We start from the raw sequence: 26,540 nt of genomic DNA, 5'->3' as shown, positions 1-26,540 counted from the left end.
AAATAAAGGAATTCAGGGAGGGAAAACCACTTTGGGAACGAGGGGGATTTCTGCGTTGCCACTCCCTTGCACACAAACCTCTCCCTGCGTGACTCACTGGTTCATCCCATTCCAGATCCAGGGTGGAATTGGCAGGATGATCCTGAAGGAGGAGATGAAAGCCAGAACAAGTTCCTATGACAACGACCCCTGGAATAATGCGCGCAGTTCCCGGAGCAGCAGCAAGGAGACGCTACACAGTATGGGCTACAACTACACCATGAATGGCTGTAAGGAAGCCACTCTCAGCCGTAGACGTTGAAGATTGTATGAGAGCATTCATAATGCATAATAAACATGGCTGTAGCATGTTGTGCCTTGTTTATAATGCTTTATAAATGTGTTCATAGATGAAAACATGGCCTTAAGTAAAGTGTTACCAAAAATGGTGCTGGATACTTAGAGCTGCAGTCCAGCAGAGACCTTTCAGCAAACAGCCTTCGCTTTACACTCAGAGCTCTGCAGCTGCATCCCAGAGTACCGTTCGCGCTCGTTGGTGACGTACATCTGCTCCCAGCCACGCTCCATAAATCCAGCCCAGGGCAGACAGACCCGTAATGGGGCGGCGAGATCAGTCAGAGCAAGGAGAGACCTTCTGGCTGCAGTGAAAAATCTTGGGTGATACCAGTTATGATTCTATGAATATGTGATCTCTGGAATAACAGCAAGGGCCTCCCCACTCAGAGGTGGTTGGGGGCGGGGGGGTATTATAAAACCTTCCCTTGTTTGTGAGAGTTCTGGGCTTTTCACTCACCTTTCTAGAACCTTCCTAAGGAAATCGATGAAAACTAAATCACTATTTCCTGGCAATGATTGTCCATCCATTCTCAGCTTCAGAATCTCCCCTCCGAAGCCATATAATGGTCTAATCCGGTCAAAAATCTCATCCGTTTGCCCTGACTTTATCTAGAGTGACCGACCCAACTTTTGGTCGAGGGGCTCCAGGATGTCAGATAACCCCCCCACCCCAGAGCCTCACGAGTGTTTCTATTGCTAGCATAGTGCGCCCTACATTCACACGTGCTGCACTGAGCTGTCTGATTGGTCATTTTCGATCTTGATGATAATCCAGGCCAAAGGGTTACAGTGGGCTCCTCAGATCAGGTCAGGGATAGCGCCTCCCCATGGCAGCCTGGGGTAGTGCGGCCGCTAGGACTGTACGCAGCCTTCATCTCTCGTAGTAACAGGTTAGCAAAAGACCCCGTGACTTCAGACTGACGTCAACTGTTTCAGACTCCTGAGTAACGGGAACTGCACACTGTAATTACCCCAGTGAAAATGTAGCCCAGCCAGTGGTTAGTGTAAGCGCAGCACTGCATCTGGGACGCCGGGGGGGGGGGGGGGGGGTGTGCGACGTGGGCTATTTTGCGTAAATCCCCTGACAGCAGCTGTTCTATCTTGGATGACCTTTATTGCATTCCCGCAGGAGGGTTCTCCGAACCAGGCCTGCTGAGATCGTGCGGCTTCTTTAAGAAACTCAAAAGAAGAAGCTGTTTCCCTCTGAATATCGTTACTATACTGGATGTAAATGGATGTCTGTGGTTCCGTGTGTGTCTGAGTGTGTCGGTTACGTATATATTACATTGTGGGGATCAAATTTCCCTACAATGTGATAAATACCTGTTATTTTGATGCTGCGGGGGCCATTTCGTCCATCCCCACAAGGGGGGATTCAATTTCATAAAATCTGTGACTGCAATCCAAAAACTAAAAATGCCAAAAGACCTGTATTTTGTTTGCTTATTTATGGTTATGGTTAGTGCTGGGTAGGGGTTAAGGTGGTCATAGTTAGCATTAGCATTTTTCCCATAGAAATGAATGAACAGTCCCCAAAAAGATATGATTACACGACTGTGTGTGTGTGTGTGTGTGTGTGTTTGGGGCTGCTTGCATGGATCTAACGGTGCCTTTTCTACCTCCTTCCCCTCAGCTCCGCGCTCACGCTACAGCATGGACAGCGGTAAGTGAGTCATCCCGGGGTCAAAGGTCACATTGGGGGAGGAGCGACCCAGAGCAGGCCTGGACATCAGCAAACCAGAGCCGTGCACATGAAATCGGTGTCTTTGTCTGTGCGATCATGTGGTCTGTGTGCAGCCTAGCATTAGACTCCCAGCACAGAGGGCCAGTGAGATGGGCCATTGTTTTCAGGGTAGCAAGTAAGCGGTGGCCAATATTTGGGAATAAGGCCTTTATCCAATCATACACAGGGCTTTTATTTAAAGGGGAGAATTGGAAATTGAATGCATGCTGTGTAGTGAAACATTAAGCGCCAGTAGAATAGCTTTTATTATCCCGGGGTATTTTCACATCATTCCCCAGCTGGACTGTAAGCGTACGTATAAACATCCACCTCCCCCACAATGGTGTCGAGTTTACCCCCATTCTCCAAATTGGCATCTACTGGTGTCGCCTCAGCCATCGCCAGTCAAACAGGGTCGTCCACCGTACCTGTGACTGCCCACTGTCTGCTTGGCGTTTAGCAAACTATGACACGCCTGCCTTTCTTCTCCTGCAGGCTCCTATGTCTCAAAGTCGGCATCGTTACCAGGATATGGCCGGAACGGGCTGCACAGGGTGAGGCTGGTGGGCCGGGGGAGGGAGTGGTGGGCATGGTTATCCTGAGTGCCAAATTCTACAGTCTCATTATGATTAATGAACATAATAATGTTTTTTTTTTTCTGGAGCAAATTGCTACATATTGTAGCTCAATAAGTAGGGCAATGCACTAACAACACAAGGGTTGTGGGTACTGATGGACAAAACCACGCTTCATGAACCATTGATGGTGCTCTTGGTTTGCTTTGTGCCCTTTTGTGAACAAAGAGCACCATCTAGTGGGCTCAAAAAATACAGCAAATGGTTCATGAAATATTATTTTGTCAGTAGTTGTTGGTTCAAATCCCAGGGAGTGCACATAAATTATTACCCTTCCCTCTACTGTAAGTCGTTTCGGATAAAAGCACCAAGTAAATGTATGTAAAGTAAATATTAGCTTAATGTACCGTCTTACTTGAAGATGGATGGATGGATGGATGGAAAGAAACTTCACAGATCTCAGAGGAAATCACAGGGTTATTAAAGCGGTTCTTCTGGGCCATTTAGCGCCGTCCAGCTCCGTCTTTTCAGCCTTCTTCCTTTCCCCGCAGCCTCACAGTGCGGATTTCTTTGAGCACAGCAGTGGCGACACAGAGAGCTGGGGATTCCGAGGTAGGCAGCCGGCTTGCAGTGTGAGCGGCCTGTTTCTAGCACGGCTATTCGTACGCGATTAGCATCTATGGTCTATTAAAGATTAACATGCTGTGGCCGAGCAGTGTGCTGTGCAGCTAAAATATCTATGTGCTCATTCATGTGGTGAGCTTCTGTAAGAGTATTATAATCATCTGGGTTTCTCTCTCTTTTTTTTCCCTTCCAACAGATTACAGGGTACGTATCAATATTTATGGAACAGGAAGTCAGCAGTGTGCAATCAGAGAGCCAGGGCCCACAGAAATGTGAGAGGCGGGCTAGTTCTGACTGAGAAAAGCATATTGAAATCCTAAGGAGGGTTGCGTCGTTGCTGAGTGTCAGTAGCTATACTGCCCCTTAGGAAGCGAGTCCCACTGTAAGGTCACAAGGTAAAGAGACATTTCCTGGACTCTTACCCAGAGATAATCAGCATCAAGCCCGTGTCTGCAGGAGAGCACGTATAGGGGAATCTTTTGGCCAGTATGCCTTGTTTGGATGGCTGATTTTTAGTGGGTTCTCTAAGACGACTCCCTGGGTTAAAATAAAAGACATAAAATGACGCCATATCATATTCATATGATGAGTTTGGCTGAGCCACATAAATGTGACTTTAACCGAAGCTTTATCACGTTGTTTAAAGGCCTGTGGTGTCATTTCCTTCTTAACATCATGTTCCTACAGATTTATCCTTACAAAGCGCTGGTAGTGACCGCTAGGGGGCAGAACAGACTGCCGAATGATGTAGACAGGGCAAGGTTAGAGGTAAGTGCCAAAAGACCTGTGTAATTAAACCATTTTAACTGTCTAAATAAGCTGATATGAATGAAAAATCGATGTAACCCAATATTCCTTATATATATATACAGTAACTTAGAGAAATATACGGAAGACTTTTTTCGGAACAGAAATCCCTAAAACCACAATTCCCTGCTCTTATTACTTCCGGCTACCAGCGTCATTTATCACCTGAGGAATTTTACCAAGTGTTTGGCATGACGGTGGTGGAGTTCGAGCAGCTGGCCCTGTGGAAACGGAACGAGCTGAAGAAGCAGGCGAGACTCTTTTAGCACAGGTGGAGAGTAGCTCAGAGAAATGGAGCAGGCCTGGACTCACGGCTTGTCCCGGCTGAGGGAACGGCGCCGTATCAAGGTCCGTAAAACATCCCGACGCGGCCGCACAGGAAAACCAGACGGCCGCTCACGAAGAGAGAGAAGGCGGCCCGAGACGGAGGTGCCGTCCCCTTCCATCGGATCGACTGCCACCCGCTTCTCCTTTTCTCAATCTTCTATCCAGTCTTCTACTCTTCGACCGCTGCAGTGACGTTTCACTAGTTTTATGCAGAAACTGGATTTGCCTTATTTTAGGACAGTGAAGGACATACCAGCAAAAGGTGAATGTTTATGTTATATGAGCCATATCAAAATGTTGGAGCTGATGATTCCTCCTAACGAAGTACATTTATAAGCGACATCACCAAGACATTTTCTCATTTGTGGGAAAAAAAGACAATGTCTTAATTAATACAAGGAGTGCTAGAGACATATTTTATCATTGGAATAATAAATTTGTGCTTTAAACATGTACTTCCCTCAGTAAAAATGTTTTGATTTGTATAACAATCAAGATGAAAAATGCATCATGGAAAATTTATTTTCGAAGCATCACTTGGTGAATGTGAGTGTGTCAACCATTGTTTAGATTTTGTTATTTTTCAGTATTATTCCTTTAATTCTTAAATTAAGTGAATGTATGTTGAACTGTGTGAAACTATTGGGGACATAATCATTTCATCTGGCATATTTTTAACACTGTGCTCAGTATAACGTATGACTGGATTTTATTGATCTTTTCATGCTTTTTAGCACACAAAGAATGGAAACGAAGCTTCATTTAATATATACTTATTTATTTAAGCTTTCTTATAAATTAATCTGGATTTTTATTCACCCATTACTCTGTCATCATGCCCACGAATTGCAATAATAAGGCTCATCACACCTAATGACTCTAATAAAACATTATGCACCTAAGATTTAAATTTTTTTCTAAATTGATTTATTTACATTTTTTTTTACTCTGCTTATTGCATGTTCACTTTTTATCTTGCATTTTATTTAAATTTTTCCTGCATCATGAAATGAGAAAATATATGATTACATTTTCGGGCAAGAAAAATGAGAAATATGAAATGCTTTTCTGAATGCCTTTATCGGGTGATTTTATGGTGTTGAATAATGTCAGAGGTAATTAAACTTTTGTGTATAAGAACATCTTTAGCTATATTCTTAGCTAACACTAAAGTAATTCAGCAAACTTTATACTGCTTAATAGCAAACGTGTTTGTTGACATGCTTAGGCCCTGAATAATTACTCTATAATCGGCTGGAAACAATTGACTCACTGATTTTTTTTCTTTTTTCATTTAGTTCTTAGCATTGTTACAGAGAGCTTTTTAAACGCAAACAGGGGTCAGAGTTGGCCCTTTTGTACTCTTCCACAATCGTTACTTTCTTCCATTTACGTTTTTGTATCTGAATGCAGAAATCTGACTCTACTTAATATGTCAGAAGTATTAGTCACACACTTATGTGTTATTTCCAATAAAAAAGCTTTTCATGCCTAATTATGTATTTGTAATCATTTTATATTTTTCTAAATGAAGTCATTGTGTGTATTGTGCTAAATTGCTCTACTAAAATTATATGGAAGATTTAATGAAAGATAATGAGACTCGGTTAATAACAATATGATATGACCATTATAAAGACAATAGCTAAAGACACCAAGTGTATAATTTAATGCAAAAAAAATTAATAACTAAAGATATTCTGTAAGTGTACACAGCCTGAGAATTACTTTAATTAAAAAGTAGTGCTGGAGTATATATGTGCACAAAATATATAATATCGACGAATTCTTTCCTTAGAAAAGGGTTCACATTTATCTTGTCAGCTCAGTCCAGAACGACCTTGAATTGTACGGTCTGATAAAATCTTGTAGGCATTTACCCTGGTGCTTGGCGGTACCAGTGTATCTGAGGCGAGCCCTCACTGGCCCCCCAGCGGAAAAGGGGCGCAAAGGACCGAGAGCTGAGTCAGTGCAGAACGCCGGCGGCAGTTATGGAGCTTTTGGGTCAGTCAGGAATCAGAAACCGGCCCCACCGAGGCGGATTACTGGGACGATAGAGCGTGAATCTCTTCCTTTTACTTTTCGTTATAAACAAGAAGAAAAACGTGTTTTTGATAAACAGAAATGCCGATTAAAACTCAGGTTAGACTCACAGTTTATTATTATTATTATTATTATTATTATTATTTATTATTATTTTATTATTATTATTGTTGTTGTTGTTGTTGTTGCTTTCTTTACCCGGGAGAAGCGCTCGTCTTCGGGTGACCACAAAGTTAGCATTAGGACCCTGTGAGTTTATAAAGGGAGAAGGAAGTAAGATGCCCACACTTTGAATGACTCCATTAACATCTGCCGCTTGTACTGCGCACGGGGTTGCATGTCTTGCCTGGAAGCCGCTGCTGGTTCCCTGCGATAGAAACTTCGGGATTTTTCCTGCATGGACGCGGCTGCTGGCAGCTGTAAGTGTCCGATGCAACAGTGTCTGTCATATTCGTGTTTGTTGTGCGGTAATAATCGTGTTAATCGGCTGTTGGCATGTTGTGCAATTATTTACAGCAAAAAATGCGTAACTGCGACGGACTACAGCTAGTGATTTACGACTGAATCGTTACATTGTTCGTAAAAGTTGAGCACAGCTCATTTTAATTTGGTGAACTTTATGGAACATAAAAATATGTTTCATTTTCTACATCCTGATAATATTCTGACGGATTGAATCGTGCTTCCCGTAATATTGCAGGTGTTTGGAATCATTCGGGTGACTTGAACTGGTTTTAATGCTCAGCCGACTGAAATTATAACGTACGTGTTGCTCTCGACTATGAAAAAGTAATCATCAAGATAGGCTCTGCCTTCATTTACTTCGGAACAGTGTCTTCCATGAAATGTGTGTCAGTCGGACAATATATGCATCTATATAGCCTAGAGTTTGTATTGAATGGACGTTTAATTTTGTGGTTCTGATTTCTGGGATTTTTGCGGTGTCGTGTTTATAAAAACTCGAATGCTAGCATAACTAGCCAGAACACGTCTGCTTCATTACACCTGCACTGTCAGAAAAAAGTACCAATTTGTGCCTTTGAGGGTACAATTACTTGTCAGTGGGGCTGTACCCTCAAGGGTCTGCCAATTATACCCTAGCTGCAGGTAAATGTAACTTTAAATGTACAGAAAAGGACTCTGAGGAATATTTTTGCACCACTGCTGGTTTGTTAATGATGTATGTACCTTGGGGAACAAAACCATACCAGGGCTGTACCCTTTTTTCTGACAATGTATGAACATTTAAAATAATCAGGACACTGTTGTTAAACTGTGTAACAGCTTTTCATACTAATTTAATGATTGCTTTCATCCATTCCTATCCTGATGAGGAATGCGATGTTTAAATTGACCGCTGTATCCATACAGTTACTGTTATGTGTACATCAAAAGGACAGGCATTCTTACGGCTTTGTGTGCGTTTCAAAACAAGCCCTGTGTTTTGTTATTGCGCTTGGGTGTTTATCTGGGATACAATGGAAGACAAGTTACATCTGGAACAGACTCCTACACTTTAAGAAACCAGAAGGTCGCCTTCAGGAAAAAGTACGAGCTCCCTCAAGTGATTTTTAACATTTCAGCCAAAATATTTTCGGCCCAGCATTTAATTTGTTTTTGTTACTTTGTTTGTTTGCTGTACGATGGAGTTATGCAGTAAGGACATATTGAAGTGTCGAGAGGCAGAAAAGGAAGCAAAATAACTTCATTTCAAATATCAGATCTCATCTAATCCATTCATTCCACTCTAAGCAAATCTGTTAGTGCTTTTACTGCAGCTGCATTGCATGCCGATATATGATTTTAAATACAGTAATCGCATCAAATGCACTTAGATTTGTTCATGCATCTTTCTGGAAAGTTCTAAGAGGCTTTATGTTGAAGGAAAATTATTTTATTCTTCATAAAATGATTACTGTTGTCAATCAATTAATGCTTTAATAAGGCTATAAATAACACTTTGCCTCTCTTCTGATGATTGATATTTAAGTTGTTCTAGTCCACAAGCCTCTGTGTCGTCACACCTCTGTGGTCATGTAGGATTGGCCTCTCCGCTCGGTCATGACGTTGGATTTCCTCTCCATGAACGTGGGCCTGGATACTCCAGTCGTTCACCCCTCTGCCGTTTACGAAACCCCAGGAGAAATCCTGGGCCTCTGCCCTCCCCCTCCCCCCACCCCTTCCATCTCGTGCATTTGCCTGTTGTCTACGTTTGCTAAGCTGCCGTTAATAGCACCATAACCGAGATGACGGCTGTATCTCATCGCTCTTCATCACAGCTGCAAACCGGTTTGTGACTATGTAGAAAGCGTACGATGATGCGTGGTGATGATTGCGATGCTGATTTTTAATAATGCATTAACAAAATGAATAGGACGGGATGCTTTGAGTCATTAAAATAGCTTTTCTACCAATCCTTAGCCAGTATAGTGTGATAACACTGAACAACAACACGTAACTGCCTATTACGATTCAGGGTGAAGTTTTCTTAATTTAATTGCTGTTTTCATCATCGATAGACAAGGCCTGATTTAAAGTTCCATTTAACAGCAGCAATGAAAGCAAACAGTTCCTTCTCTATACTTCTTGCTTTGAGCTGCAGAGTGAATGAACCTTCAGATGCATTGATACTTTTATGATATTTGTGGACAGAAGGACAAAGCTGCTACTCTGATTGGCTGCTGGATTTACAAAGAGTTTTAAAGAGAAAAATGTACAGCATGCATAGATGTGAAGTGAAGTCATGTATGAAGCTTTGGCAGCGGGGAGACGACGGCCGGGCTGAAGCGGATCCTTGTCTGGGGAGCTTCTGTCTTCTCTGGAAATGTCAGTTTGAGCTGGAAAAAGTGAGCGATAACCGGACACTTACGAGACCTCTGCCCAAGGACTGATCTTGGGGTCACTTAGCAAACGCCATTTATCATAGCCGCCGAACAAAACTGGGAGATTTCGTCTGAACGTTTTCTCAGTATGGTGCTTGATCGTTTCACCTACCATCCCACGTGAGGTTACCCTACTTCCTCTGTTCCTTCTCTTTATTATAGACGTAAGCGCAGGATTCCTAACAAGCACCGGGATCAGCTGCTTGCAGACAAGCCTCGGCTCCTGTTCGCTCAACTTCCGAGCTTAATTTCTCCCCGCGTTTCTGGATTCTTCCTTCATTCCTGCTGAGTTTTTCTTCAGTCCCTAGTCTCTAGAGAAAGAGCCAATTGAAGTCAGATGTTTACATACTTGCGTCTAGTGTTATTCGAAATAATTTTCAAGTCTTTACGGTGCTATGAAAACATCCAGTAATAACATGAACGTGGGCTTACGTGACGTAAGACCTCTCCATTTCCCGGCTTAGCACCTCCGCGGTGATGTTCCCTGATTAGGTTCCATTTTGCATGCATCACCAACTACACGCCCAGATAAAAATACTGTCCATGTAAACTACAGGATGGACAGAGACAACTTTTTTTCCCATGAAAGCAGAACAGGAAGGTTGGGACGATTGTTCATGTCTGAGTCATGGTTTTGAGCTATTCCTCCCGATGGCTTGTTTGGGCAGTTGGCGTGTCTCCTGTGTCTCTTTCCCCTTCCTGTTGACACCTGCAGTGTTGGGATCTTCCACCTTCTATTTCAGGGCTTCACAGATCAAAGCTTTATGTATATAAAGGGTTGTGTGTTTGAATCCCACCTCCAGCGTTTGCATGGGTTTCCACCTGCAGATAAAAATTTGCATCTCTGAATTTTGTGAGCCTAGGGATGGGCTTGCATCCCGTCCAAGATGTTTCCTGGAATAGGTTCCCGGCCCATCGTGACCCAAACTGTAATCAGCCAGGGCGAGCTGGTAGCACTGTAAGTAGTTCCTGCCAAACGTGCTTTCACCGGAACGTAGACACCAGATGTTATAAAGCACTGTTTCTGTCATGGTAAATGCCAGAAAATAATCACTGGTTTTGGAATTTTGGGCGAGCTTAGGCTTTAAGAATTTGTGCATTGCTTTGTGATGTTATTGAAAGGCAGAATGTTTCATGTATACCAATGAACCTTCTCATGCAGGCAATATGATCAGCGTCGGCACGTTTGTCTCTGCTTGAAATGAGAGGGAACTGCACAACGTGAGGCAGAAAGGTAGGAGAGAGGGTGTAAGGATGCCGTTGTTGGGTCTAATGTAACGCCATTCATCTTAAGTTGGTTATAGGTGCTTGTGTGTCTTGGAGAATGCACAAGAAACACAATGCAAGGCTCTGGAAGGCAGGAACAGGAAGCAGAAGGTGCAGGGAGATACAGGCTTCCTTCAGCCTGCACAGGAAACAGCTGCGGGACCTATCCTTCTACCCAGAATGCACCTGGGCTACACAGATACACTCACCTTTTCTGACTATCTGTGTTTTCTGCTTCTACGGCAGTGTTTCGCTGAGACTGTTGCTTTGCAGCGTTTCGCTGTATTCGGGATGGCGTCTCGCGCCATTGGTGGATGATCTGGCAAGCAGGTCGAGGCAAGGGTGTTTGATTGGACGTGTTGTTCAGCTGAGCCGGGGCCCGTGTTAAGATCGTCCCGTCTCATTGGCTCGGAGTACTGTGACTTGGCTTTATAGGGGCAGTGGGGAGGGACAGTGCTGTGGTTGGTTTTGCTGAGTGTGTTGGGGTCAGATAAACTGACCAGCATGTTGGGGGCGGGAATGTAGGGGTTGTGGGCATGGGGCTTGAAGGGGGGGCTGGTAGGATGTCGACTGGGAAGGGGGGTGGCTTGGATACTCCATTTTCAGCACCAAAGTATTCTCACACAGACAATGGACCGCCGGGGTCCCCTAGAGACCTCGAGCCATGGGTAGTAGCCGTTCAGTACAACAACAGAGACATCCTACAGCACGCTTTCATCAGATTAGCCTTCTGCTAACTTTCCGTTCCTCCTCCTCGCCAGCCTTCGTCCACACACTCAAAACAGTATTGTGAGTCGTTTGTTTTCTTTGTCTCTTTTCATTCATTCAAGGACAAATATAAATATTCTGTTGGGGGGGGGGCAGGCGTTTCTTTGAAGAATGGAAAGCCATACATGATTAGGCTACTCATTGTGTGTAAATTTAGAAGCCATACATAGCAAGGCACCTAAAGCTGGTGTAAAAATCACTCGTTGAAACTGTCTCACAATTTTCTCTGGAATATGGTGGGCATTTCGTCCCCCTCAGCTGTTGCCGTTGGTAGATTCCATTTTCTCTCTTTTTGTCTGTCATTGGAGGATTTTCTAGGACAGATGTGTTTGTGCGCCTAATTGACCAAATGATCTCCCTGTCAAGGTTTAAAAAACCTATCGATTCCAGCTTTCACGGCCCAGGACGCGTGACGATTTTGTGTCCAGCCTGCTAAACGATTAGGCTTGCTTGTGTTCATGCAAAATGACAGTTTAGCTTTCGGATCTATTGAGAACAAGAAGCAAAAGATCGATCCAAACGAATTTTAGTTAGCACTATGAAAACGTCATTAACCTAACATCTGTGTGGATTTTCACTGTTGCAGTTGAGCATTGAGGGCTTCGTGGTTTACCTGTGCCTTGTTGACGGTCTCAGGATGGGGAACCATTGTTCCTGTTCACATGCTGATGGGAGTACAGGGTCTGCTTATCATACACTGTGGTTCTGGAGTTGAAGTGTAATGGAAACACTGAAAAAGAACATCTGGATTCAGGGCAGTGTGTTACAGGAGCACCGTACCATGGAACAGCCACTTGATAATAGGTTGCTGAAGGCCCGTCATCTCCTCTTATTAATGCGTAGGGAACGATGAGTCATGGCAGCTGTTCTCCATGCCTCCCTCCGATAACATGCTTCTGATTCCAAGAGAAGTATAGAAATAGAATCCTGACGCTTTTCCAGAGGTGCTGTACCAAAAAACCCCATAATGGATTCTTTGTGCGCTCTGCAGATTTCGATTCAACGGACGGTGCAGAATGGATGCTCCCTTAGCACTTCCTCCTCTTTCATGAGGAATTTGGCCGAAACAGTTCGCCCATTGTCTGTGCACTGCTGAGGAGTTTTCGCTGGGGATCGGCATATAAAATCGATTCGGGCCTTGCCCAGTCACGCCTGTTTACGGCGTTACACTGTCAGCCGTTCACATGGATGCTTTAGGCAAGTTTGTCCAGCCAATGCTCCAAAATTTCCAGATGTCCTGTGGCTGTGGCGTCAGTGGAGGGGGACACCATCTCGCAGGGCGTCCCCGAATTGCCAGAAACCGGTTAACTGGGGGAGCTTTGCTCTTGTTTGATCACATCCAGAGCAGACTGTACTTTTTAGATGTGCAGAAATAGATTAACAAGTCATATAATATAGGATGACCAGGTAATCCACATCATCCTGGACACCTTGAGCTGCTTCAGGTTTTACAAACTACCTTAAACCCCAAAGGCTCCTGTGTTAAATAGTTCAGCTCTTCTTGTGCTTTGATTGGTTAGTTTCCTTGACTGAAAGACGCATCCAGCTGTTTCACATTAATATTAGTGACATGTGCATGATTATAGGAGACTGACCAATCAGCACACAGCAAGAACTCAGTGCTTAAGGGATATCCAGGTCCTGTTAATTGAAATGGTAGTTTACAATTTCTGTCTCCTCCCTGACATGGATTATCTGGTCACCCCTATATAAAATGCAGATTCATATTTTATGCAGAATGATGAAAGGAGAATCTCCATGCAGGGGAGGAATAAGAGAGTCAGGAATGAGGAAAATGTGAGGCTGTGCAACGGTATGGACACAGTATCTGGGGGCAGTACTGATTCATAGATGGGAGGGTCTGACCCCATGACATTGTGGTCAGAACTTTGCAAGGACAGCTGGAGAACTGAGAATCTCAGGTTTTCAGAGGAACCTTAACCAGTTTTTTGGGTTTAAAGCAGTCTATCCGATTGAGGACTTCAATCTGGGTTACAATAACCATTATGTAATCTGACAGTAAATCTTTATCGCCCTCATATCATCACTGTAAATCGCTTATTCATGTGGAAGAGAATTTGTCTCCTGGCTATACTGTATTGTATGCTGAAGGCTTTATATTTGCAACAAGTCTAACTCAACAACAAGCTTTTGTGTGTCATTAACTCTCGCTAAGGACTGGCCACAGAAAGGATTGTCAAGAGGAATGTGCTTCTGTGTTCTTGGTTTCTTCTGACCGTTGGTTGCTTACAGTGATGGAGCACCTGGTGACGGAGCTGAACGTCTTGCTGAAGCTGCTGGACCAGGAGACCCTAAGTCCGGCCACGGCGGAGAAGAAGGCGGCCGTCATCCACCTGCTCAGACGGCTGCCACCTTCAGGTGGGAGGACTTGGCGGCACCTCCTCCAAGCGTCCGTGGCGGATTCTGCCGCTCTCTGGATCATGTGGTCCTCTCCGGTCTCCAGAGAAGCTACAGAACCACAGTAGCTCAGGAGGCGGTGGTCCTCTATCTCTACTAGGAGGCTCAAAATCACACGACCTCAATAACACTGGATCTGACGTTAGTATAACTATTAAGATACATATTCGCTATTTCAGAGAGATCAGTGCAACAGCGGAACCAGATGTTAATCTCATTTAAATCTATGGGAACTGCCCGTTCATAGTCTATTTTAAATTGGCTATTTTGATGTGAAATTCTCACCTCTGTATCTTAGGATATTAAGAGAAATATCTGTCTTCAACATTGTAAAGGAAACCAGGTCCTTCCTGTCCAGGGGTTCAGTCTAATGAGTTCAGTGGCGTGATGTCTGGACCTGATGTGGAGGTCATGTGATTTCTGTCCCCACAGTGGAGATCCTCCTTGTCAGACCCTTCTCCAGTAGACGGGTAACATAATCATGTCATTGCCTCCCTGTCAATAAAAATGATACAGTAGCATGTACTGTAGGCTTGAACCTGAAGGTCGCCCCCTGGAGGGCGTCTGCGGTAGTGCCCCGAAGGGAGCTTCACCTGAAGTGCTTCGGCTGTATAAATAGTTAAAACGTGTAAGCGCCCAAAAAGCAATTAAGCGTTAAAAACAACAGTCTGCATGAATGCGAGATGGCGGTCGGGCTGTCTGCCGTGGCGCTTGGTGGAGTGTCCAACCTGCTGTACCCACTGTGACGTGATTGATGTGTGTGAGAGGGAGGTGTCTGCTGTTGCCTGAAGAAGTAACATCTCTGGGTTTATTCAGTGCTTTTCGATATCTGTTGCAGTCAACGGGGCTGATGGCATATACATGAACACCGCGTTCCAGGGGAACGGCACGAGATTCGTGGAATCCCTCTTTGAAGATTTTGGTAAGGAAGTGGTCGGTTTTGGCGGCTAAACACTGGGTCTCGGTTTACTTTTTTGCAGTTGTTGTTTTGTGAGAAAACAAGTATGCCGGCCATTCCTGCGAGGAGCTGTGTTTTTAGAAAACAGTTAGGGTAGATTTTTATTACAGTTTCAGGCAATGTGAAATCAATATCTTGAGCTCTTGGCAGGACAATAAGCCACGAGAAAGAGAATATGAAAATGAAAGGCTCTGTCATTCGGGGGCAGGGTGTGGGAGCTGTCACACGATGATGCGTCTTTATTAACGGTGTCTGTAAACACCTCGGATTGACGGGGTTTTGCGGGAGATTGAGGAAATTGAGAATCCACAAATAACTGCTTTCTCAAGTTCCCCGAAGTCCTTACAGGTCTGGAGATTATCTCTCCCGGATCACTCCTGTTACGTTTTAAGACATTTTAAGTTCATCAGTTGACAGCGGTCGTGAGTAAGGATGAGTGTGCATTTCGTTTGAAAAATAATTCGCTAGGTGGGAACCTGTGGCGACCTGTTGTCACGGCAACTTGTCGCTACAGCAGCGTGTTGGTGAAGCCACATCCCTCATATTTACCAACATCCAGCGCAGAAGCAGACTTTGTCAAGGTAAAAGCACGGTTGTGTGACTTCACTAACTTCTTATCTCTGATCCTTCAGACTGTGATTTCAAGGATTTCAGTAATACAGAGAAGCCTGAGGAACAGAAGAGGGACAGCACTGTCCCCTCGAAATCAGTAAGCGGCACCCTGTCACTGAGAAACAAAGCAACCTGAAAGACTGTTTGGGTCCTGTGAATATTTTGCTTTATTTCAGGTCTGCTTAACACTGCTGCCATTCCCAGCTGGCTGAGCCTCAGATAGCACAGTGTACTGTTCCCAGATCAGATAAGGGCTGCCATGATCTTCCGTGTGTGTGTTCCCTTATTCTGCAGAGTCTAGAGGATTCACCGCCCCCTCTGCCCACCACAGCCCCCCCAGAAGAATACTACGAGGTAGCTGATCCGATTGGTCCAGACTGTGCTCCCCAAACCATTACCCCCCGGAGTGAGTGCAGACACATTTAACTCTTATCCTAAGACTGGCCAGTTACGTAGGGGCCGGATCCAAGACATGGCGTTTATGAGTAACTAAACTTTTCTGTGTCGTCTGTGGCTCTCGCAAATCTCCCAAAAACTCCTACAAAATCCCCAACGTAATTTCGTATGGCGACACCGCGATATATCGAAACCGCGATGGGGACAGCAGCGATGCAGCAGGATCGATTGGTGATAATATACAAGGCTGGCTATAAGCAGGATAGGAGAACGTGAAATGATCAGTGGGGTGGGGGGTGTGTAACAATGCAGCGTGGCATTAAATCATTTATTAATGTTAACACTAGAGGGCACAACTGGCATAATCTCAGTTTTGCTTTGATATTCTATTTTTGCATGTTTGCACTGGAGTCTGTAGAATAAGGAAAAGGCTGCAAGAAAAAAGAAATGGTTTGAAAACAGTGTTTTTGTAAACGTTAATGCCTGAGAAGGAATAAATAAGACCTGTGGCATCTTAGGTTTCTTCAGTCTTATTTTGTTGAATATGTTGTGAGTATGTCAAATTGTGAGCCCTGAATCGTCTGTCGCAGTGTTTCCCAATCCGGTCCTCGGAGACCCACAGACAGGCCACATTTTTGCTCCCTCCCAGTTCCTGGGAGCTGGGAGGGAGCAAAAATGTGGACCGTCTGGCAAGGGGTTGGGAGGGAGCAAAAATGTGGACCGTCTGGCAGGGGGTTGGGAGGGAGCAAAAATGTGGACCGTCTGGCAGGGGGCTGGGAGGGAGCAAAAATGTGGACCGTCTGGCAGGGGGTTGGGAGGGAGCAAAAATGTGGACCGTCTGGCAGGGGGTTGGGAGGGAGCAAAAATGTGGACCGTCTGGCAGGGGGTTGGGAGGGAGCAAAAATGTGGACCGTCTGGCAGGGGGCTGGGAGGGAGCAAAAATGTGGACCATCTGGCAGGGGGCTGGGAGGGAGCAAAAATGTGGACTGACTGTGGGTCCCTGAGGATCGAATGGGGGAACTCTGGTCTGTCACACTGAATCGTGAGTAGACTGCATTGTTACATGACTAGGGCCTCTGGAGCGGCAGAGCCAGGCCTGGATCTACATGGTGTTATGCACATATATTTCGCATGTGCACCTTTCATTTGAGGGACAGGCTTTTGGGTTCTTGACCTCTGACCCCTAGTCTCTAATCCCCTGATTGCATAGGCAGCTCCAGTCTTGTCAACTCCGTAGAAGACGGCTACTATGAAGATGCTGAGGAAAACTACCCCCCCACGCAAATAAACTGCCTGCACAAAGGTTCTGGTAAGCTGGACTGGCATTGGAAGAGTGGGTCACTTAGGGGCTATGACCAAGTACGGTGGCCCTGAAGTGCAAAACACAACCAATTTTAAAAATGCACAAGAAAATTAGGGAAACACACCGAAAAAACAATTTTGAGAAAACATAAAGCATCAAGAAATGTTTTGTGGTTTATTAATTCTTTCACTTTTCTTAATTTGTTGCTTTTTTTATGCATTTTGTTTTGCACTTTAAAAAAACTGGGAAAAACTAAACAGGAACAGTGGTGGCTTGATGGTTCGGGTAGCGCACTTGTAATTGAAAGATTGCAGGTTCGAATCCCCCACCAGCAAGTCACCACTGAGGTACCCTGAGCAAGGTACCGTCCCCAAGCACTGCTCCCCGGGCGCTGAATTAGCTGCCCCCTGCTATGTCACGAAAGTCACATATGGGTCAAATGCAGAGGTCACATTTCGTTGTTGCGCACTGTGTGCTGTGCTATGTTGACAATGACCACTGATCACTTAATTCTAATTCTAATTCTACATTTTACTTGGCGCACTGAAGTTCAGGAGTATGTGCTCCCGTCTGTGCAGACGACGACTCGGACGCCCTGAGCAGCTCTTATGAGTCGTACGACGAAGACGAGGACGAGGCCAAAGTCCGGCAGCTGAGTCACCGGTGGACCTCGGGAGAAAAGGCAGCGGGCCCGGTGAAGCCATATCGCGTCTGTGCCGTCCTGCTGAGGAAGAGGCGCTTCGGCCAGTGGACCAAGCAGCTGACCCTCATCCGGGAGGACAGGCTCCTGGTGAGGCCTGCACAGTGGCCCCATGTGACCTGTTAGGACCATGTGACCTGTTAGGACCATGTGACCTGTTAGGACCATGTGACCTGTTAGGACCATGTGACCTGTTAGGACCATGTGACCTGACACATGTGATGGCTAACCTGCCTCACTAACCTCTGATTGGTACATTGTCCAGTGATCATCATTTTGCCATTGTCCCAGGCTTACCTTATTCAATCAGACCTTTTCTTAATCAATGCTGCGTTCCCAGTCAGAATTTCTGAGTTCTTTGTCAGAAGTTTCAAATGGAATGCCCCCCATAAGTCGGAATTGCAAATCGGAAAGTCGGAGGAACCTCTGCAACCCTGACCTCAGAATTCAAGATGGCTGCGCCCTTCATCAACAGAAGTGAACGCTGTAGTTATATACTGTTTATTAGCACTTATGTCTTATTTGTATTTCTTTAAGTCAGTCGTACACAGAATATTGTCCAACTGCTACCTGTGGACATGTTGCTAAAGTGTTTGCATGACCGAAATACCACATAATGCGATATCAACTGATGTCACTAACAATGGATAACGATGAACCTGGCTAGAACTGTTTCAGAAAGCAGGATTGCTCGCATAGCCGGATAACTTGTCAGATTTAAGGTAGCCATGCCGAGGACAAGACTCGGGTACAATATACGTCTGGGTTCCCAACTTACGTCTGGGTTTCTTGTCGACAGCCAAGTTGTATGTTGAATTGGACGTATGTCGGAATAGGATAATCCCACTAACTTTTAGGTGCGAGAAACACTGGGAAATGTGTGTGAGACTGGAATGGTTGCTTTGCCATACAGTACAACAAACTATTACACGGCATGCACTAGATAACATGGCACTGCAGAAATGTTATTTTTACATACATTTACTTAAAAAAAAAAAAAAAAAAAAAAAAAAAACCTGGACTGTAAGTCTGGGACAGTCTGTATTAAAGAAAAACGACATGCCACAGTATACAAATAGATATGTTCCTATGTGTGGGTGATGTCTGGCTCTCTGGGTTATGGCTTTATGTCTGTGATCAGAAGGTCATGGGTTCGGGTTTCAAGTTTTATTTATCACATACATAATCACACCCTGTACCACTGTGCAGTGAGATGCTATAACGGCCGCTTTCTGGTTCATGATGCGATATGCATTGGAAAGAGAAAAATTGAAACAGTTTAGCAAGATGAGAATAAATAAGAATAGAATAAAAATGACTGTAAAATACACAAATAGACAAAAATAGACAGAAACAAACAGACAAAAACAGACGAAACAGACAAAAACATAGAGCCTTATATCAACAACTGAAAATTCCATGACTAGTTGAGTGATGTCACATCCGGGCCCTTGTGCTTGACCCTTAACCTCTTACTGACCCTGATCTCTGATCCTCGCTTGTAAATCAATTTGGGCCGAAAGCTTGATGAATTAAATGAGAACATGTCCCCATCGATCGCAGGGTTACAAGAGCTCCAAGGATGTCACCCCCTGCATCGACCTGCCGCTGACCCTGTGCAACGTCATCTACGTGCCCAAAGACGGCCGGCGTAAGAAGCACGAGCTGCGGTTCTCGCTGCCAGGCGGCGAGGCGCTGGTGCTGGCCGTGCAGAGCAAGGAGCAGGCTGAAGGCTGGCTCACGGTGACAGCTCCGCCGCTACCGCCTCACCGCCGCTTCCGCCTCTCCGGGCTCCGTTGACCTGAACACACAGCGTGTTCAGCTAAATCTGTTTCTCCTCTGTGCTCCACGTCTGCTCAGGTGATCAGGGAGGTGAGCAGTCAAGGAAACATAAATTATGGGATGGATGGATCCATATCTCCCATGATCCTTCGCAAGATGGAGTTGGATCAGGTGACTTTGTGACCGAGGGCTGCTTCATCGCTACGTAGCCAGAGGTGGGTAATTCAGGTCCAGAGAGTACAAGTCCAGACCAAGATTTTGTTTCAGCCAACCAGCTGAGTATAAAAAGTCTGTCACAGTTCTCAACTGGCTGATTGAAACCAAATATTGGTCTGGACCTCTGCTCTTTGGACATGAGGTACCTACCTCTGCCAGCCACCGCTTGTCTTATAAATAGGGACCTCCTATCTAAGTGTTAACACACATTTTGATCTTTGACTTCAGATAGTAATTTTAAAATGTAAATCAGATGCATGCATTTAGTTTTATTCCCAAGTTCATACTTGGGATAGGTTCTGGTGAGGAAGGGTTGTTGGTCTCAGATGAAGGGGGATTTCCAGTCTGCGTGTGCTGTGCACATCCTGTGTGTCTGTGCTCGTCTTCTCTGCGCTGAACATGACCATGTTCACCTCCCCCGGAGCCGTAAATCTCGCTTCTGCTTGTTCTTATTGCTGACTCTCTCTCCCGCAGAAGCTGTCCGCGGACAAGCACACCCCCGACTCCCGGGGCTCGTCCCCCCACCCCACCAAGGACAGCCGTGAGAACGCTCAACCTTCATCTACTCTCTGTACGCCGTCCATATCTCTACTGTCCATCTGAACCCCCCCCTTCAAACCAGTGCTTCCCAACCCAGTCCTCAGAGACCACATGACGGTCCACGTTTTTGCTCCCTCCCAGCTCACAAAACCATGGACCGTCTGGGGGTCCCTGAGGAACAGGTTGGGAGCGGTTCAGGTCAAGGTTAAGAGGGACGTCGGCAGACTTCAGTATCTCAGGCCAACACTGACTCAATTTCACATCAGTGGAAAAAAATTCTTCCAAACAATAATGCAAATATTTTATCTAGTTATGAAGTATCACGTTAGTATGGGTAATCACAATTAGTTTGAGAACAGCACAATCCTGATACTGATTTTTTTTATATATATATATACACATAATTAATTGTTGGACACATAGTACTGTACATACAATGTGTGTATATATTATATATGTCTATTTATTTGCATGTACGTATGTATGTATATATACACAAACACACACACACACCCTGCATGGTATATACTCCTGTGGCAGATTAATTCGCCTACACCATATGGACAAAGATGAGTATAACAGTGATGATGCATCCCTTCCGTCAGACATTCCCAGCTATACTCTGGAAGCAGTATGTTAAAATGCCCTGAGTCTGGGAGGCACGTTCCTCTCACAGTGACCCCAGTCCCCTGCCCCTCCCACCCTACCCCCGCCCCAGATGTGGCTCCTTTCATTGATTTCTCACCGGTGGGACCTCCCTCCTTCCCCCCCCCCCCCACAGATAAAGCGAAGCGAGGTGCTCTGTCGGGGCTGACGGGCACGATGAGTCGAGCGGCGGGGCGTAAAATCACCCGAATTATCAACTTCCCCAGGAAGAAAGCCCCCCTGCCCCAAGCCCCCCTCCTGGATGAGAAGAATCCCAGGCGTGGTGAGTAGGCCGGCCTCCTTCCCCTGTGCGCCTCCTTTGCTTTCCTCCTGGCTGTAGCTCCTCCGGCTCCTCCATCCGCCCCCAGGTCTCCTGAGTGTGCTGACGGAGCGCGGCTGGGAGGAGCGCCGGTGTTCTCTGTGGGCCGGCTCGCTACAGGTCCGGTCCGGCTGCGGAGACCCGGGCCCCCCGGTCACGGTGGATCTGTGTGGCTGCGAAGTGGCCCCCGGACTCGACCCCAAGCACCCCTTTGCCTTCCGGATCCTAAGAGGGGGGTCAGAGGTCATCACGCTGGAGGTATGAAAGCCCGAGTAGGTATGTTACCATGACAACCAGCCCCATCAGGACCACATGGTCAGCAGGGAAAAAAAATTGCTCTAATATCAATTTATATCTGAGATTTTGTAATTATAATATAGGAATAAAAACAAATCGTATAAACAGTTGCAGTTGGCAGCTATTAAGGGTTTAATATGAATGCTGGAGCTGGAGGGGTCCTAGTACTTTGGCTGTACCCCCACGCCCCACCCCCCGGCCCACAATGTAATTTCACTGGGGGGGGGGGGGGGGGAGGCTGCATTAGGAATCAAGGGAAAATGGTGGTTCTCAAATATTTACATGAGGAGCAGCCAGGAAGCAAAAGTGTATCGGAGTAGCCGAGTAGCCAGGAAACTAGCTAGCAAGTGGGCATCAGCCTCACGTGGCCATGCCAGCCTGTGACTGCGACCCCTGTGCCCCCTGCACCCGCAGGCCTGCTCCTGCGAGGACATGGGCCGTTGGCTCGGGCTGCTGATGGCCGAGACCGGCTGCGGCGCCGACCTAGATGCTCTGCGCTATGAGTACGTGGATTTGGAGGCCGTCTCCAGTGTGCGGGACGCAGCCCGGCGCTCATTTCTGTGAGTGTACCACCCCACCCCCCACACACTCCCGTCGTCATTGTTGAGGGCGCTGGATTCAATATAGTTAGTGTAGTGTACTAGATCAGTCAGGTCATGCATGCACTATATGTGAATCTAGTGTACTAGATCAGTCAGTTCATGCATGCACTATATGTGAATCTAGTGTACTAGATCAGTCAGGTCGTGCATGCACTATATGTGAATCTAGTGAACTAGATCAGTCAAGTCATGCATGCACTATATGTGAATCTAGTGTACTAGATCAGTCAGGTCGTGCATGCACTATATGTGAATCTCGTGTACTAGATCAGTCAGGTCATGCATGCACTATATGTGAATCTAGTGTACTAAATCAGTCCGGTACTGTTCCCCTGTTGTTTTCCACGCATTAGCTGGGCGACCTCCACCAGCTCCACCTCAGTGGGATCGGAAATGTACGATGAGGTGTCTTATGAGGGAGTACAGGTGCGCATTTCCTACTCACAGCCACAATCACCTCCTGTCCTCCCAGCAGGTGGAGTGGGTGATTTAGGGATATGTCTGTCAGCTGTATCAGTTGCCTTAAATACCCTGAAATTACTTCCCACCATAAGTTATACAGAAGTAAAGCCTAGAACTTTCCACATGTTTAATCCAGACCATAGATCTGTAGTAAATCCACGTCGTACACAGGCCTTCCCCAGTGCTCAATTTGTCTCATTTTAAACTAACTTTCTTACTTAAAGTTCCATCATTTCAAAATGTTCATAAAATCGATTTACGTATAATTATTTTTAAAATCCTCTGTTAAAGTGTGGATGAATTTCTGGGGTTTTGCACAACTATGTTCAGGAGTGTTGGGTACCCTAGTGGGGTTTGACAGTTAGATTGAGAAATGTTTTTATTTAATTACATATATATAATTAGTCTCGGTTTCCTGCCATTTAGATGAATCTGCAGAGATGAGAAAACCTGTCAGATTTTCACTCTTTCTCTCTGTCCCATGCAGCAGATGATGTGAGTGATGTGTGAGCGTGTGGAAGTTTTACGTTCTGAATGCAGAAAGATAACCAATCAAATTGGAGGAGGTGGGTCCAAGCAACTAGAGGAGGTGGTATCTAATTGGTTGATCCTGCCCCCTTTAGTTGCTTGGACCCACCTCCTCCAATTTGATTATGATTGGTTCAGAGAGATAACCAGTCATTTTTCCTTCTGGACTCAGAACATGCTTGTGTATCTAAAACTCCCATGAACGATGTGTCACAGCTTAAGCTAAACGGGTCCCAAAACCGGCCTCACCTATCACCCCACCCTTTTTCCCCTCTTAGCTTGAGGAACAGGGCCGCAAGCCAGTGGGCCATGGGAAGCTGCTCTCAGCTGATTCCAGCAGACACTCAAATAACAGCCTCCAGGACACTAGAAGCCACGGCTCGAGTAAGGGCCTGATTGCAAGCGTTGGGCTGGGAGTTTCACATACTGAGCAGACTCATCATAATGCTGTTTCTACTGCTGTCACATTCACCTACATGTGTGAGTCTGTGTCTCACATATGACAGTAAAGAAGGGATGTGTGAAAAATACCTGCACCTCGTGTAAACAACAAATGAAGTATCTTATTACAGGTGTTTGGCTGATTTTGACCGACAGGCCAAAGATATACTTTCTAAAAAATTTAGCTCCTTAAAAGATGGAATTGCTTTCTCATTTTAATAAAATGGCATGCAGTTTAGGTTCCCACGTGTTGTGTTTACACATCAGCGTCTTTAAGGTTTGACTCACAACGAAGGGTAACGGTTGCTGTAAGCTGGTTGAGTTACTCAGGCTACAAGTGAGTGGCCAGTCATACAGTCCTTCCGCCGGTGCCGTCAGACACGAACCACTGTGGGAAGTACGGGAAGACGCGAGCGGAGGAGGATGCCCGGAGATACCGATGTGAGGAGGAGGCGCTGGAGAAGGAGAAGGAGAATATCCGTAACACCCTACTCTCACTGCGCAAGGAGAAAAGGGAGGTCAGGGAGGAGCTGAAGAGTCCCACAGGTGAGCGAGTCTGTCTACATCGAATTCCCATTTGCTAACTTGAATTCAACAGGACAAACACAACAGACATGTGCATGTAGATGTCATGGTTGGTTAATACATTAAGTAATGATTAAGTACTGGTGTATTACTACATTATTTGTGCCCCAAGTTAAGTGTTACCTGATGATTTATGAAAACAGGAAGACCGCAGAAGCTTCTGGAAGCGCGTCTAGCCCAGCTTGAGGAGTGCTGTAGGGAGAAGGAGGGCCAGCGGGTGGACTTAGAGTTAAAGCTGACGGAGGTGAAGGAGAACCTGAAGAAGTCTCTGGCAGGAGGCATGCTGGGGGCGTCTGTGGAGAGCAGGACCACCGGCAAGGCGTCTACACCACAGGTCAGGCACCCGACATCAGGGCCAGGCTCAACCGCTGAAGACCTTCCTGTCAAATGCAGCAAAACTGTCAACAAACACCCCCTTGTGGCTCAAAAATCTACCATCTAGAGACATGATGTAATCCTCTATGGATTTCAGAAGATATCTACTTCCATAGTTTACCCATTTTTAGATTCCTTCAAGTACACTGTAGACCAGGGTTCCCCAGTTCCAGTCCTGGAGGCCAGTCTGCAACACAGTTTAGTAATTAGCTGGTTAAGCTGTGTTTGATGAGGACAATCTACAAACTGTGTTGGATTCTGGCCCTTCAGCACTGGAATTGGGGAACCTTGCTATAGACCGAAAAATAATACATACAATTAGTATTATGGTAGTAAACTGGTTATGTTTACAATAAAAATTCTGTTTTAATTATCCACTAAATAAATAAAAGATTCACTGTATACAGTATGTGACCCTGACCCTAATCCTTTGCATCACAGGATTTAACATACACGTGATAGAAGGAGTATATTTCAGGTGCAGTAAATCTATATTTTAGTTTATCTTCTGATCCAAGGTTGAGAGAAAGAAGAGTGAGAGCCCCAACAGTAATGCAGACCTTCCAGTCAGCATGGGCTCCGAAATCCGCAAGAGTGCCTTCCCGGTATACGCATCCACGCGCGGAAACGTCCTGCAAAAAGCCAAGGTATACGCTGAAGGGTTCGGCACGTGGATAGTACTTCATCAGAACGGCAGTGTTTTTAATTTGTTGCGAGTCCAAACACATTGCAACTATAAATAAGTTTTAACGTCTCGATTAGTCTATGAACCCTTCAAATTTTCTTTCTGCAGGAATGGGAGATGAAGAAAGGAACCTAGGTGGACCAGGTTTCTCCCCACGGAACTTTCCGAGTGTTCTGAGTGTGGACTGTTTCTCCTGCCTCTCATGATAAAACTGAGCCTAAAAGCCAATCTTTTTAATCCCATGGGCAGAAATGAAACCTTCCGGTATACCAGACAGTCACGTGCAGATTTCAAAGGTGTCTGTCATTTGGGGGGGGGTGAAATCTGCCGTACGGATGGGATTCAGACGATGCGTCGGGAGCGTTGCAGCACTGACACGGATTCCAGAACACGCTCATCACAGGCTTCCTTCTGAGTGTCGACATGACTGACCATAGTAGTGTGCCAATCTTCCATGAGTACGATAGGGCAGACACTTGAAAATATGAGGGCTCTGGTGAATGATAGCATGCAGTTTCAAAAGGCAGTAAGTAAAAATGTATGCTTACCAAAAAAGAACGAGCTCTTCAGCAATCTAAAATGGCAGGGGATTTGATTTAATTCTCCTAAAGTTTGTTCTGTTCATTTTTAGTAAAAATTGTCCTGGTTCCTAAATGACATTACTTATGGTTCTGATCTAAATATCTACCTTTGAAATTTACAAATGTTGCACTTTATTTAATGTTGTTAAATTCACGTTGTATTTCTTCAGTGTAAACTGACAAAAAAAAACAGCAAACAGAAATACGATTTCAGAATTAACTTTTTTACACACGTTTCTATTTACAATTTATGTTGTTTTTATGTTTTGTACTGTATTTTTTATTTTATTTTTTGCTTTTGATAAGAAAACTTGCAGAAAGATCTGTGTATCGGTAAACCTGAAAACCAATGGCTCGCCACGGTTTTATGAATAAATTCTGCACAAAACATTTTCCTTGCTGGTTTCTGGATGTGTCAGCATCAAGAAATTAAATGTGTCGGTCTCCAGCGGCCTATTCATAAAGGCAATGCGTATAAAACAGGTCTGTCGAGTATTTATGCCTACAGCAAATCCTGTTTAGACATTGTGCTGAATCTCTAGCATATTTTTATATAATGCTCCCTAAAATTGGTCTAAATAAATTGGATACCTAGAATATTAGCTTGGCAAATGGTACAGGTTCGGCCCAGTTTGGATTGTGTATGGGTGCACTTTTTTACCGGAAATTGAAAACCTTGTTTTGTCGGTCAGTTCGTTTTTTATCAGTATGAGACTGCATAGTGTGGTTTGCAAGAGGAAATTT

The 26,540-nt window shown here is 45.2% G+C and overlaps 2 protein-coding genes across 15 annotated transcripts in view; both read left to right on the top strand.

Annotated features, from left to right (window-relative positions):
* LOC111850239 (actin-binding LIM protein 3-like) overlaps window positions 1-5,887 on the top strand; it is a 60,235-nt gene extending 54,348 nt beyond the window's left edge. For all 12 annotated transcript variants that reach the window (XM_072706242.1, XM_072706239.1, XM_072706240.1 and 9 more), the window contains 6 exons: window positions 116-269; window positions 1,970-1,999; window positions 2,555-2,613; window positions 3,186-3,246; window positions 3,455-4,026; window positions 4,218-5,887. In XM_072706242.1, the coding sequence (XP_072562343.1) occupies window positions 116-269; window positions 1,970-1,999; window positions 2,555-2,613; window positions 3,186-3,246; window positions 3,455-3,534 (384 nt within the window). In that variant the 3' untranslated portion in view covers window positions 3,535-4,026; window positions 4,218-5,887. The remainder of the gene's footprint in view (window positions 1-115; window positions 270-1,969; window positions 2,000-2,554; window positions 2,614-3,185; window positions 3,247-3,454; window positions 4,027-4,217) is intronic.
* A 460-nt stretch (window positions 5,888-6,347) lies between these two features.
* On the top strand, window positions 6,348-26,186 carry LOC111850415 (actin filament-associated protein 1-like 1). 3 transcript variants are annotated; one of them, XM_072706594.1, is made up of 19 exons: window positions 6,348-6,534; window positions 13,605-13,730; window positions 14,608-14,691; window positions 15,360-15,436; window positions 15,634-15,745; window positions 16,946-17,044; window positions 17,617-17,828; window positions 19,302-19,481; window positions 19,599-19,691; window positions 20,211-20,307; window positions 21,058-21,204; window positions 21,290-21,498; window positions 21,952-22,097; window positions 22,493-22,565; window positions 23,408-23,513; window positions 23,949-24,116; window positions 24,299-24,489; window positions 25,049-25,177; window positions 25,324-26,186. In XM_072706594.1, exons 2-19 carry the CDS (start codon window positions 13,607-13,609, stop codon window positions 25,348-25,350), a joined length of 2,274 nt encoding a protein of 757 aa, XP_072562695.1. In that variant the 5' UTR covers window positions 6,348-6,534; window positions 13,605-13,606; the 3' UTR covers window positions 25,351-26,186. The 3 variants fall into 3 exon arrangements, with proteins under 3 accessions (XP_072562695.1, XP_072562694.1, XP_072562696.1); XM_072706593.1 differs by lacking the exon at window positions 6,348-6,534 and adding an exon at window positions 6,597-6,854; XM_072706595.1 differs by lacking the exon at window positions 6,348-6,534 and adding an exon at window positions 11,197-11,372.
* The last annotated feature ends 354 nt before the right edge of the window (window positions 26,187-26,540 follow it).

This window comes from Paramormyrops kingsleyae, chromosome 24 (assembly GCF_048594095.1).
Source record: "Paramormyrops kingsleyae isolate MSU_618 chromosome 24, PKINGS_0.4, whole genome shotgun sequence".
NCBI classification, from domain to species: Eukaryota; Metazoa; Chordata; class Actinopteri; order Osteoglossiformes; family Mormyridae; genus Paramormyrops; species Paramormyrops kingsleyae.
The sequence above is the reverse complement of the archived record's forward strand: the minus strand, read 5'-3'. Positions and strand labels throughout refer to the sequence as shown.